General features: G+C 38.2%; 1 protein-coding gene across 4 annotated transcripts in view; it reads left to right on the forward strand.

Annotated features, from left to right (window-relative positions):
- The window catches only part of LOC111861644, a 42750-nt gene that overhangs the window by 13388 nt on the left and 15017 nt on the right, over positions 1-14345 (forward strand). For all 4 annotated transcript variants that reach the window (XM_023846377.2, XM_023846374.2, XM_023846376.2 and 1 more), the window contains exons 4-9: positions 3871-5668; positions 6987-7166; positions 9098-9214; positions 11717-11828; positions 12690-12891; positions 13104-13247. In XM_023846377.2, coding sequence (XP_023702145.1) covers positions 3871-5668; positions 6987-7166; positions 9098-9214; positions 11717-11828; positions 12690-12891; positions 13104-13247 — 2553 coding nt within the window. The remainder of the gene's footprint in view (positions 1-3870; positions 5669-6986; positions 7167-9097; positions 9215-11716; positions 11829-12689; positions 12892-13103; positions 13248-14345) is intronic.

The following is a 14345-nucleotide window of genomic DNA, read 5'->3' on the forward strand; positions in this document are numbered from 1 at the left end:
TATTGATAATTGGTGACTTCTCCATCATTTTCTGTAACACAGTGCACTGACAGCAGGTTCTTGCTGAGTTCTGGAACATATGAAACGTTTTTCAAACTACACTCTGTAAGTTCTAATTTGCCTATTTCTTCTGCAGTCATACTTTGATTTTTCTTTGCTACCTTTATACATTGAGTATAATGCTTAGTATGTATCAAATCAGTCTTCACATTTGTCATATGACGTGTGCTGCCACTATCCACTACATACATTTTGTCATTTTCACTTGCATCACTCACGTGGGTTTCTGCTGCTTCAGCTAGAAAACTGACCTTGCTTCTTATATTCCTATCTTTTAAAATAACAGTCCTTTTCATCATGGTTCGTTTTCTTACATATTGCACACTGTTTTCTCGTATCATCACCCTTGTTTCTAAAGTAACAGTCCTTTTCAGATTATTCCTTTTACAGATAGAGCAATTTTTCTTACCTCTGTTGGGGCAGTTGATCTGGGCATGACCTATTTGATTACAACTGAAACACTTTAAAGGGGTTTTACTTTTGGTTTTAGTTATTGTCCTAAAGGCTATGTTTTCCTCTTCTTTAGTCATCTTGCACTTCACTTCTTCCAACATCAATCTTGCCACCAGGTTGTCAAGCGTTCTCTCCACGGTCGCCATTGAGTCCAAAGCAGTGCTGAAGTGTTTGTGGTCTTCTGGTAGAATTGTTATTTTTGTCATGATCATGTTTTCATCAACGTTTTGGTTCAGTTGACGAAGCTTGAAAGCAGTGTTATCTACATAACTTATATTCATCATCATACCCTTGGTTTTGTCATACTTGAAGTTGTAGAAGTCTTGTAGCAGAAGGCACTTCTGTTGAGAGGTGTCTCGCTGATAAATTTGCTTTAAGATGTCGTACATTTCTTTCACGGTTGAGCATGTCACAATGTGGGTCTTCACGTGTTTCTCTAGCATTCTCACTATGTAGTATTGGTACATTGCATCTCGCATCTTCCATTTCCTTATATTTTCTTCGTCTCTTTCTTGCTCTCTTAATGGGTCGTTGCTGCCATCAATGATGTTTATCAGTTCTTTTGCACGCATCAGAATCTTGATTTCAAAATCCCAGTGGAAATGAGTCGGCGTCCTTCAGTTTTGGCAGATGCGTTATCTCTTCTGTCTCTGTGGCTGCCATTTTTGGTTTTTTTCCTGTCCTCTCCTTTTTCCTTTTTCCTCTTTCTTTCTTTCTTTCTTTCTTTCTTTCTTTCTGTCTTCTTTTTTTTTTTTTTTTTTTGCATGCGTTCCCGCATGACGCGTTGGCGGACGTGACTTCCCTTCACACCACTACTATGTGACCGGACTATCTGCACTGTCACAGCAAACTCAAACTTGTGTGAATGTGTTCCTGTGTCCGCGCGCGAGGCCACCGCGACGGCTGCGTAAGCTGGCACGCTTAGAGGCGGCACAGCAATCCCGATGCTCGTTCTCCGTGGACTTGAAGNAGTAGCAGTGATATCCCACGATAATTAGTACGGTCAGTTTACCTGTAATTGCCCTTCTTGTAAATTGGTACAATAGCAGACTCCTTCCCTGATCAGGAAAGTCTTCCTTATTCCAAATAGAATTAATGATTATATGGATCTCAGAACATGTTGTTTCACATCCTGCTTGAATCTGTTCTGCTTGAATTTGATCACTGCCTGGTGATTGATACCTTTTCAGCGTTGCAATAACAATTTCAGCCTCAAAAGGACTAGGACCAGGTGCAAACGCCTTAGATATGTATATTTCTATCTGCCTAACATCACTGACCCTATGTATCTTTAATAACTGAGTGAAGTAGTTCTTCACCAATTCAAAATGTCATGAGACTCTGCAAGCAGATCACCAATTCTCATCCTTCACTAAGTTACTTCTAGGTTGGTAACCCCTCTTAAAATCATATATTCCCATATACAGGTCTCTAATGTTCTTGTTCAGACCGTTATTTGCAAACTCATTCATTTTTTCTTTCAGATATTCTTTTGTTTTATTCCTGAAGTGCTTGCTGGCTTCATGTCTCTCTATTGTTCAGATTGGTCTCATTTATTTCGCTTGGATCCTGTAACCACTGCAATTTGTTTTTTTTTTTTTTTGATCTAATATTCTCTCTAATAGTTTCCCAAGCTCTATTAATATCCACTTCAGTGTCTAAGATTTCCTGAGCTGCAAACCTATTCGAGATTTCAGCAACACACTGCTCATTATACTCTATCTCATTTAATTTCTTGAGATCAAACCTCTCCATATGAAATCTGTGCATTGTTTTTTACTCACTGTCAATGTCTCCCTAACCTTTGCCACCACAGATGTGGTCAGTATCACAATCTGCTGCCCTGAACAATGGGACATCAAGTACACTTGAATGCCATATCCTGTCTGTCAAAATATGGTTAATCTGATTGTGAGTCTTTTCTTCAGGAGGTGTCCAAGTAAATTTATGAATGTTACAATGTGGGAACATTGCACTTTTGATAGTCAGATTTTTTGATGTGTTAAAGTTTACTACTTTAACCCCATTATAATTACTAATTTCGTGTAAACTCTCATTCCCATTTGTTAGTTTTAAAATGTCTTCCTGTACTGAAATCTCATAACAAAGTTTTCATATGGTATTTAGAAAATATATCAGATACATCTTTCTAGTTCCTTATAGAAGCAGTCCTTCATATCATCAGACTTATCTTCTGTTGGTGTATGGACATTCAGAACAATGATAGCACACCAGCAACCTCTTAGTGTTGTGGGGATTTGTCGTTACTCCAATGACAACCCACTTCTTCAGAAAGTTTGTAGGTCCTGAAAAGGACCGTTGGCTGCTGGGATGTTTGGCCGGTGAAGTAGCGCTACGTACACCGGTAGAAATGATGTTGGATGCGGTGTGTTGCGGCGGCAGCTAAATTGTAGTCTGGCCGGAGAGCGTGATTGCTGGAGGTTGCTTGATCGCAGTGTGGCAGTTGCTGGAAGACGTCTGCTTGCGGAGCGCGGTCACTGGAGTGGCGGCAACTGCACCAGATGCCAAGTGAGTCGGGCATGACTGCCGGCGAGCCAGGGAACAAGTTGCCCAGTGAGTCGGGCATGACCGCCGGAGAGGTGAGGCAGCTGTTCCTGACGTAGCGAAGTGCCGATGCCTCCGAAGACCGAGCACTCTGTATGAAGCGTGATAGCTGACTGGCTGATTCTGACTGAATGTGTCTCATTGCATCTCAGTGCTGCTGGTTTGGAGCTGCGCCTTTTTATACAAAGCATGATGGAGGAGCGAAAATTGCAGAGCGCTGATTGCCTAGCGCGTGTAATGATTGAATGTGGACTAGAAAGTGAGTGCAGTATAAATGTGAGCGTTGGAAGCAATTTGATTGGTTAGCGCGCATGATGGTGAAAAGTGAGCGCCGTAGAAATAGCGTGATAATAATGTTCCCACAGTGTCATGCACAACATCCTGTCACCAACAAACTCTATCCTCATAACTGCTGATATGATTCTCTTATGTACAGAGAAGACCTGTACCTAATGCATGATCGCCATTCCCCTTTCCATAGAAAAATGTAAATTTTACTGCAGGTTTACTGCCATCTCTGTCGCATCTGACCTTCTATACTCCCACTAAATCTAACTTATATTGACATTTCTTACAAAATATCACAAATGGCCTTGGACTTGGGTAGATTCTTTTGATAAACAATCTGAGCTAAAGGACAGAGTTACATAGGTCTTTCTTAAATGAAAGTGATTGTTATGATTTTTTTTAAGCTGATGTTTGACCGGGGTTTTCTGTACCTCTTGTGGGAATAAGTTTTATGATTGCTAGATTGCATAATTTTTACGTTTTTCTTTGTTTACATGCTTTCAGAAATATGGTGAAAGAGAACACATTTCAAGCCTGGACACAGAGCATCCAGTTACAGAATTTGAGCAACAAACCACAAGGAATGCTCGTCTTAAGGAGTACAAGACAACACCTCACATACAGCATCGTATTAAGAAAACAACACAAACAACAGAAACATCAGCAACCACTGAAAGTCGTTTGCTTCGGTTGGTAGCTCTTGAAACAACAGAAACACTTAAGAGTAAGAAATCAAGACAGACAAGACCAACCACTACAGAGCTGTCCCTGCCTGTACAAGTAAACTATCCAAATATTACTACTAGTATTACTGCTGCTGCTGCTGCTGCTACTACTACTACTACTACTACTACTACTACTACTACTACTGCTACTACTACTGCTACTGCTACTAACACAGAAAGTTCTCTGAAGCGACATATAATGTTTACATCACTAGCAGCCTCTACACAGAAACCTTTGACACAATCAGAGGAGTATGACAAAACAGCTACATCTGTAGCTGACCCTCTGACACGACTGACTGAGCAAGCTACAACAATATCAACAGTACCAGTTACTTCATTGCAAAAGGAGCAACCATTAACAACCACTGCAGGAGAAATATCCATACAAGTAGAAGAAATTTCTGATGGTAAAGTAGCCAGCATCACAATCACTTCAGCCCAGCACGTTAATCATACAACACCACATGCTGAAAAATCTGAAAAACAATTAACAACGACTGTTAATCCTGTTCATTGGCACTTAACTAAAAAGACGTCAGTGCCAACCAAAGGACTTTCTGATACACAGCATTTAGAATATGCAACAAAACCAAGTCCACTGCAGACACAGCCGGAAACAATATCAAGCATTAAAAATCCTCTATTGAAATACAAAACAACAAATTTAATAAACTCTACTGAGAGCACAAAAGCAACTTTCATTGCAGAAAGTCTGAAACCAGAGGATCAACTAACACAACAGCATCTTTTTTATATGCTGGTTTATGGAAAGCAAGCATCTACCCAATCAACAGACTTATTAACAAGCTCCACTCTCGATGCAGAAAATGATTCTTCATTTACACCTACTACCGTGTCTGAGAAAGATGATACTTCAAATCACACCAATCCAGAGATTACTGCTATAGAACAACTTACATCAAGTTCCAAGAGTAGTGAAAGCCCCTTTAACAGTCTAACAACACCACCTACAACCATGAACAACAGTAGTTCTGCTACCCGTACTTTGTCTACTGCACCTGTCAGTGAACTGTTATCTTTCACTCCAGCTAATGAGAATGTTACTTCTCATAGCATCACTGCTGCTGTTGGGTTTACTATTACAGACAGATCAAGAACACCTTCTATATCTACTACTGACAGCACAGATACAGGATCTGCAACTCCCACCAGTTTGCTGACATCTACCAATAGTTCTGGTCCTTATATTCAACCTCTTTATTTACTGATAGGTACAAGTGGTTCTACTGATTCTACTATTCCAACCATCACTTCTACTGCAGATAGTACAGTTATTACTGATTCGTCTGTTTCTGTCATTGATGATATATTATCGCAGACCACTCCCACTGTACAACTTATAAATATTAGTAGTATTTCAACTACAGCAGATGAACCAACTAATACGGCCATTACTAAGGAAACATCAGCTGTCATTTCTAATACAACAGCATCTGGTAGTTTTCTTTCTGTCATGTCAACACAGCATAGTCCACTTACAAGTGACAAAACATCCACAGCTACACCATCACACAGGAACCAGAAGATCATTTTAAATGCTACAGTTGTAACAGGTTAGTTAATTAATTAGTAAGTTCGTTAGATGATTACTGAAAATCTTGAAGTAACAGAGATCTTCAGAACTATATGTTACAATTCAATTTAAGTTGTTTCAGGTTAGTAAAACTGTACATGTACTAAAAATGGTGAGGGAGCAAGGGTAGCTCAGCCAGTTTAGCAACTAGCCTACAGGCTGAACACTCGAGGAGTCTGAGTTTGATTCGTGATAGAGGAAGATACTTTTTTCTTCTCCATAATGGCCAGACTGGCTCTGCAGCCCATATAGCATCCTGTGTAATGGGTACCAGAAACTGTTTCCCTGGGGGTGCATCAGTAGGGGTGCAAAGCTGACCACTCACCTCCATGTAATGCTGAGATTAAGAAAGGCAGAGCCTTACCTCCACTCCTCCATAAGTCTTCATGGCATGTTGCTTAATTAATTAAGCCCAGGAATAACTTTGCCCTTTACTGAAAATGGTTGAGTCAATGAGTGATGGATCTCAGCAAATACCTGCTCACAAGTAAATTTAATCCTGTATTACTTATGAACAACAGTGAATATATGCATACAGTTATCTAAAGAGTAATTATAAAAGCATACATAGATGTCATTATACATGTGCGCATTTTTCTGCACCTGCGGAAGAAAATTTCTGCATCAGAATTTTTCTATATTTTGAAGAAATTTAAAATAGTTTCTTACACTGAAACCTAAACAAAAATGTGATTTTAAGAGTATGTTGTTGTAGAATGTGACAAGAGTGTAGTTTGCTAGATGGGTACCAACATTTCAGAGAAACTAAATTACATAACTTCATATCCCACAAAACCATAATCTTAATGTTAAACTGCTGTGAGAACTTCAGTTTTCAAAAATGTGATTTAATTGTTGTACAACTTAAAGCTCATATTTCCTCCTTTTAAATGAATGAGGCATGTTGATACATAATTTATATAATATATATAATATAATATATATANTTTCATTTAGTATCACTTAGTTTTTACAGTCTCACGTGTAACACTGTGTTCTATAAAATTTATTAAAAGTTATTCATTTTAAAATTTGTCTCTACATGTTCCGACCAATGTGGTCATCATCAGGTGTTAAAATTATTGGGTGAGGAAACTGCTGTCTTCTGTTGTTGCTTATGTTGTTAATATGTAAGTTCCCTCGATGCACTGCACTATTTCGGAAACAAGACACACAGCACAACACGCAATAGGAGAGACTGCAACCCACCAACTCGCACACACATGCATGTGCTGATCCCATTAGCAAAATACTTATTCAATACTGTTATAATATACAATTGTTATATTCTATTACAGAAGGAATCACACATTGCACATCAAGTGCATGCAAGGTTTTGGCTAGTCGAATGTTGAGTCTGATGAACCACTCTGCAGATCCATGTGAAGATTTCTATGAATATGCTTGCGGTGGGCTGCGTGACAACCGAAATCTTCTGCAGCATGACCCTGAGTATGAGGTCTGGACCAGGATTGCTAGTATGTAGTAATCAAACTAAATTAAAACTCTGGACACACCAAAAACTGAAAATTTTTAAAATGTTGATATTTATATTAAGATTTATTTCTCATTCTGTTTGATTTACCAGTATAATTGAACTTATCAATTCAAACCACAGCACCCAGAATAACAGCTCTGGATTAGATACATGTTTCTTACAGCTCAAGAGTACTCTGCCTTCTGGTATGTAATTCCGCGTAGTTTAGTAGAAGTTTACCAACATGTTGGAGTTTGTTGTCACAATCTTCACAGTCAGAGAGTATATGAAGTAAACGATGAGAAAGCAGCGAGCAGAGTGGTTGCTGGCTGCAAGATAGGTGCAGCATGATCCTACAAAAGTCAGTAAATTTCTACCAGACTGCACAGCATCACATCCCAGAAGATAGTACTCTTCAGAGACACCATTGTGAGGATTTCAAATCTAGTACAAAAGTTATTCAGGAGAACGTGTGATGATGCTTATTACAAAAACATGGAGTCCCCCCCCCCAAGAACCAAAAGAAAGAAATGAAAAAGAAAAGGAAAAAAAAAACAATTACTTCTAAAATGTGTGGCCAAAGAGGTGATAAAATGGATCTATTTAAATATGTAATAATTTTAGACAGATATGGAACTATATGTTAACCATTGCAATTATATCATTTCATTTCATTTCACAGCTTTTTAAAAATCTTGTTATGAAAGCTCAGTATTCAAACATAAATTATTTAAATGTGTCAGTAAAATCAATGTTACACGTGTCCTTCATCTGCCTGATAGGTAGGTTACACATCATTTTCTTCAATGTGTGAGTGATTTAATTTTATCTTGAGAAACAGACAACCATACTTGTACATATTTATTCTCATATGTTCTGAGACCTGAGATTCAACCATACATTTGAATTCTATTACTGTTCAGAATCTTTTATATGCAGTATTTCAGTAAAAACTTTACATTAGATTGTTGTCATATTATTTAACCTTACTTTTAATGTTTTTATTATTATTTATTTATCTGGCACAATTAAGTCTGCTTTTGGCTCCTGGGTGATTTCAGCAAAGGATATATGGTTCCCCCTCCTCCAGGTAATACAGGTTAAATGGTATTTTTCACTTCCTAAATTATAGTTGTAGTTCATATGCTTGCTAGATTTCAATAGCTTTCAGAAAATAGCCGTAGTCTCTTTTCATTAAGTCACACTAAGTCTAGGAGAGAGTTGGTTAAGCTTTGGTCAAAAGACTACTACCTAAGTAAAAACATTTTCTAAATATCAGTGTTCAGATATCAATATTTGCATATTCCAATAATATCCATACCGGCCACACTATATCATCATGTAAGTTTTCATTAGTGGATAAATCAATTTTATTGCACTGTAAAATAACTAAATATGCACGAACCTCTTTTCTGCTAAAAATTACAGTTATGAGTATAGTAATAATTGTCAGGCCACACCACAACTCAAGCGGTTAGTCGCTGGCTTCCCACCGTGGCAGCCCGGGTTCAATCCCATGTCTGGTCAAGTGGGATTTGTGGTGGACAAAGTGGTGCTGGGACGGGTTTTCTCCAAGTATTTCGGTTTCCTCTGCCAATCTTCATTCCACCAAATTCTCCATCATCATAATCACCTGGGGCAGGTACAATAAGCCAATCAGTGGCCGCCATGCTGAGTGGACCCAACTGGACTCCACCCCCCACTAGCGAATTAAAACAAAAAAAAATAGTAATAATTGTGTGTATTGCATTACTGAATACATGGCTATGAACCAGTTGTCACTAATTCACCTTCTGTTTATTAACCTGATAGGAAATAATCCTGTCTCTTCAAGTCCCATAGCACAGCAATATGGAAATTCAAAAGTTGCACTTCACTCTGACATTGTATAGTGTTTGAACATTAGATAATAATGTTTATGTGTTGTTACAGGTGCTGTTAGACAGATAGATGTCCACAGCTCTGAAGCATTCAAAAAGTTCAGTCGTTTCTATGAACAGTGTTTGATGTTTGACTCTCTTGTAAATAAGACATCTCGCTTGGAGCAAGGTGAGTATCAGCGGGATAAAATCAGATATGACAGTTTCTGAGAATTTCTTGCTGTCAGATGGAAATAAAATATCACGGTACAACACTGACATTCTCCTTAGTGTAAATCTGGGTGATTTAAGTCTATTTGTATATGGGGACTACAAAAATTTTATCCAAATATTCTGTCACTCAGTATTTCCTTTGGAAAACTACTCTTGCAGTTTATTTAAAGAATGTGAAAATGTGTAACATCTCACATAGATTTGGCTTGAAGAGTGGCAAGCATGCAGCTGTTACCTAATATAACACAAAATGTCATTGAATAACTGACCAGAAAAAGGGTCATGTCATGTATTACTTGTTTGAAAATGCATCACATCATATCTGGCCGCCTATTTTGTTGCGTTTGATTTGTTACATTTTGATCCTTTTCCTTGGAAGTGGTGAGCAGTATAAAATTGTCAAGCTGAGACTAAAAATCAGCACATTCTTATTTACTACTGCCATATATTTTTCTTTAAAAGCCTGAGAAAGTTGTTATTTTGGTGTAGGGGGTAATAAATGCAGTAAGAAGTTAACAGCATTTGATAAGTAGTATTCAAAATAAATTCCTTCAGCTACAGAGCAACTTTAAAGCCTGCCAAACATGTTTTGTCCACAGAATTCTCATTTATTTACTATGCATTTTATACAGGGAAAATGAAGAACATGATGCTGATGATGGTTCAACTTTAGAGGTTAAATGACATTGAAAAATTATTTTGTTTTTTACTTTTGTTTTATTTAACGACCTTGTCATTAGACTAGACTGTATAGCATAAATGGTACAATAATTAGTAAATAAGGACATAGAAAACCGTGATTAACGGCCGTGGGGATCCGTTGTGCTGACCACGTGACACCCTCTATCCGCTGAAGTTGGCACTAACTTCGCCGACAAACGGCGGTTGCTTGGTCGGTATAATTTGCTTGCGGGCTACAGGCCACGGAGCTTGTTTTTGTTTGTTAATTAGTAAATAAATGAACTGGAAAGGACATGGAAGGAAGCAGTCATGGTCTAATTTGGGGTATTATCCCAGTATTTTCCTGGCAGGCCCAATCTAAATTACAGAAACCTTATTCAGGATAGCCTACCAATATTTGAACCCAGGATATCATGAATTCGAAACAGGAGTGTTAACCACTTGACTGGGATATTCAGTGGGAGGATGAACATGAACAGGATTTGGAAGGAGCCAGTTATGGCCTAGGTCATGCATCATTCATGTGGTATGACTGATGGAAACAATATGAACCTTGATATGAATTTTCAGACTCACATAGTGACAAGTACTAAGACTGAGGCCTCTTGATGGGATGAAACTCTGTGTAGTCTAGTAGATCAAAACTAACATTTCCAAGAAACCTACTGTCTCCACCTACAAACCTTGAAGATATAGCCAGCAGGTTCCTCTGAAACATTAGTACCGGTCTACAAGTAAACAAGGGATCATATCTCATAAAACTGTAAACCTTGTAATAAGACGATGGCTAAGCATGTAACATTTTATCATGATCCATGAGCAGATTGTTATAATGATATAATATATTTAAACTTGTGTTTTGGAAGTAGCAGTACCTGGTTGGAAACTCTGACTCTCAAATGACATATTTGCTATTCTGAATTAGGCTTTTTATAATTCTCACCAGTCTCTCCTGCCATACTGGGGTATACCTTATGTCATAACCATCTACTTCCAGTCTTATAATTACCCATCAATCATGATCATCTTTTGATCCAGCCTGTTATTATGAAACCTCTGCAGTTCAGACAGCACCATTATAGATATAACATAACAATTAATTAAACCAAATTTTCATTCAAAGATTTAACCATGAAACTATACTACATTGGTTGATTTTTTGGACATTATCTATCATTCTAACTTTCATTTAATATAATGTTTCAGAAACTAGACTCTCTCTCCATCTTCAGGTAAAATGCCTACTCTGTTGGGTCAAATCAATAAAGCTAATTCCTATCTCTGCAGATAGGGACTAGTTCTATTGATTGAACCCAGCAAAGTAAGCTTTTTACATGAGAACAGGGACAATAATGCCCACAGAATCAATCATTATATTAATATAAAATTATCATACATACATACATAGTCCATAGTTTCATTGATCCGTTATCCGATCTGGACTGGATATAGAACTTGTCATAAAATGACTTGATTGCAAAGAAACAATAGAGTCAACAACAATTACAAACAAATTAGGAATGACAAAAGACACTTATACACCATTAGAACTACCAAATATAGTGGGTGAAATTATCAGTCACGGCTTAGGCACATCATCAACAATTACAAACAACAATACATTCATTTATCCAGCAAAATTTTTGCTTGAAATGTATTTGTCTATTGAATAAAAAACATTTGAACTTTGAGATCCTATTTACAAAATCAGTACAGCCCTGGTACATATCCTAATTTTAGGAAGCTTGAACTGGCTATAATAATTTTTATGTCACAGTTCGGAAGGTTCTGAGCAGTGTTGGCAAGATGTACAACTATACAGGGTGGACAGCAGGGAATCTAAATCTGAATCTTACCAGTCTGCTCGTGAAACTTTTCCAGCTGAACAGGTTTAGTATCATGCAGTCATTATTCATACATTTACAAGTTATGCATTATTCACCACTGACTTTCTTACAGTTTTTGCAGAATTTATAATTTTAATGTAACTACCCTCTTTTGAATTTGTGTTTGTCATAAGTTGTTAAAAATTAAGTTGCTATTTTTTATGTCCAAAATCACCATTGTGTTGTTAGTTATATATTAAGGCACTACAATTATAAAAATTCAACATTACATGAAATGTCAGTACAATTAAAATTTATTTCACTGTACATGGTTTGGCAAAATATATTTACCGTCTTCAGAGGTTCTCTCATTGGTAAGGAAACCATTAAAAGCAGATCATCATTATAATACACTTAAAATATATACAGTTTCTAAATTATGTACTGAAATCATGAGGTAAAGGCAAAGCTATCCCTTTAACAGGCCGTGGAGGCCCATAGGGTTATGAGATGTTCAGGCTCCCACATTTTTTTTAGACAGTCGGCTTACAGATGACGATGAGGTTGTCAGTCTTATGTGCTGACCACCCTTTATGCCCAGGAATATTCCTGACACTCATTTTTGTTAGAGGCTGAGTTAACCCCAGGACCATAGTGCAGCTGGAAGGATTAGATCAAATGAAAAATCCAATGACCTCATTGGAAATCGAACCTGGGACCTTCTGGCTTGTAGCATAGTGCCTCAACCAACTATGCATGTTGTTTAATGTTTGACTTGGATGCTACTCATCCATATGGCACACATGAATGTAAAAAATGTTGTGTCATATAAGCTATACATTTATATACCTGATTCAAAGCAAAGCATAGAATAGAAACCTGAAGTATTTACTGCTGATAAATATATGAATCATGTTATTTCAGTGCTCCACTTTTTGATGTCCAACTGGATGTTGATACACACCATCCATCCAGATTCTTGTTTAAGTTGACTGCACCACTCCATCAGTCCAAGTTTCAGTCTGAATCCACCTTTGCAGCCAAATGCAGGAGCCGGATTGTTGCTCAGAACAAGAACAATGTGAATCTAAAAGAGATTTACTTAAACAAATATCTGCCTTGCACAGTAAGTTTCTTTTAAATTGTACCTATAATACCAAAAACAACATTGAAGATCTGAAAATATGTTTGACATATAAAAGAAGTATTTATATATATGACCCTGCAGCTCTTCTATATAAACTACCCATTCTTCCCCCATGTTTATTGCAGTAAATTATCAGCACTGTACATATTCTAATCAGTACCTTAATTTCTGTTATTCTCTCTATGTTGTAGAGAGATTATGGACAATACATGAATGCTACAGAGAAGGCTCTTAAGGAACTGGGCATGTTCAAAGATCTGGAGCTGTTTCATGAGGCACAGTACATAAAGGATCTTAGATTCTTTATTGAGTTTGAGATCCTACACCACCTAACAGTAAGATGCATATTTTTATGTTATTATGTTACATAAAAAGTATTGTAAAACTATCCCTGTAACAGGCTGTGGAGGCCCATAGGGTTGTGATATGTTGAGGCTCCCACAATTTCTAGACAGTCAGTTCACAGATGGCGGTGAGCTTATCAGCTTTACATGCCAACCACCTTTTACCCCCAAGAAGATTCCTGGTACTCATTTCTGTTAGAGACTGAGTTGAAAGAGCTGCGTCATAGCTCAAACGGTTAGTCACTGACTTCCCACCGTGGCGGCCCGCGTTCAATCCTGGGTCTGGTCAAGTTGGATTTGTGGTGGACAAAGAAGCACTGGGGCGGGTTTTCTCTGAGTACTTCGGTTTCCCCTGACAATCTTCATTCCACAAAATACTCCATCATCATAATCACCCAGGGCAGGTACAATGGGCTGATCAGTGGCTGCCATGCCAATTGGACCCAGCTGGACTCCACCCCCCACTAAGCAAATTAAAAAAAAAAATTTTTTAGAGGCTGAGTCAACCCAGGGCCATAGTGCAGCTGGAAGTATTCGGTTAATTGAAGAATGTAATTAATTGAAGAATGTACCTTATCAGGAATGAAACCCATAACCATCTCGCTTGTAGCATAGGGCCTCAAACAACTATGCTACTGCATGCCCCATTAAGCCTGATACAATCTTAGGGTGACCACCTAAGTGCAGTTTGAACGAAAAGTATGCTACAAATATAAGTGGCCTCCGTAGTCTAGGGGTAACGTTCCCACCTCATGACTCAAGGTACGCGGGTTCAAACCCAGTGGAGGTTGTGGAATTTTTAGGGCGGAAAAATTCAGGGAACAAGCCCTCCAGGAGGGACTTTAAGGCGTGGGTCCCGTGTTGTAGCTTAACGGCACGTAAAAGAACCTCATGTCCCAAAGGGACCACTGAGCCAAATTGATCGGACATTTCCCACCCAACATTAGTCTCTAACGCCTCTGATAGATGGGGGAAGTATCGAGAGATACCGCTGAGCCAGTAGAGGCCGAACTTGCTGGATGAGTCGGGACTGATGGCACACACTAGTATTGGTAGGGTATAGAGACTGGTAGAATATCACAGAGGGGA

Source organism: Cryptotermes secundus, unplaced genomic scaffold (genome assembly GCF_002891405.2).
Source record: "Cryptotermes secundus unplaced genomic scaffold, Csec_1.0 scaffold43, whole genome shotgun sequence".
NCBI classification, from domain to species: Eukaryota; Metazoa; Arthropoda; class Insecta; order Blattodea; family Kalotermitidae; genus Cryptotermes; species Cryptotermes secundus.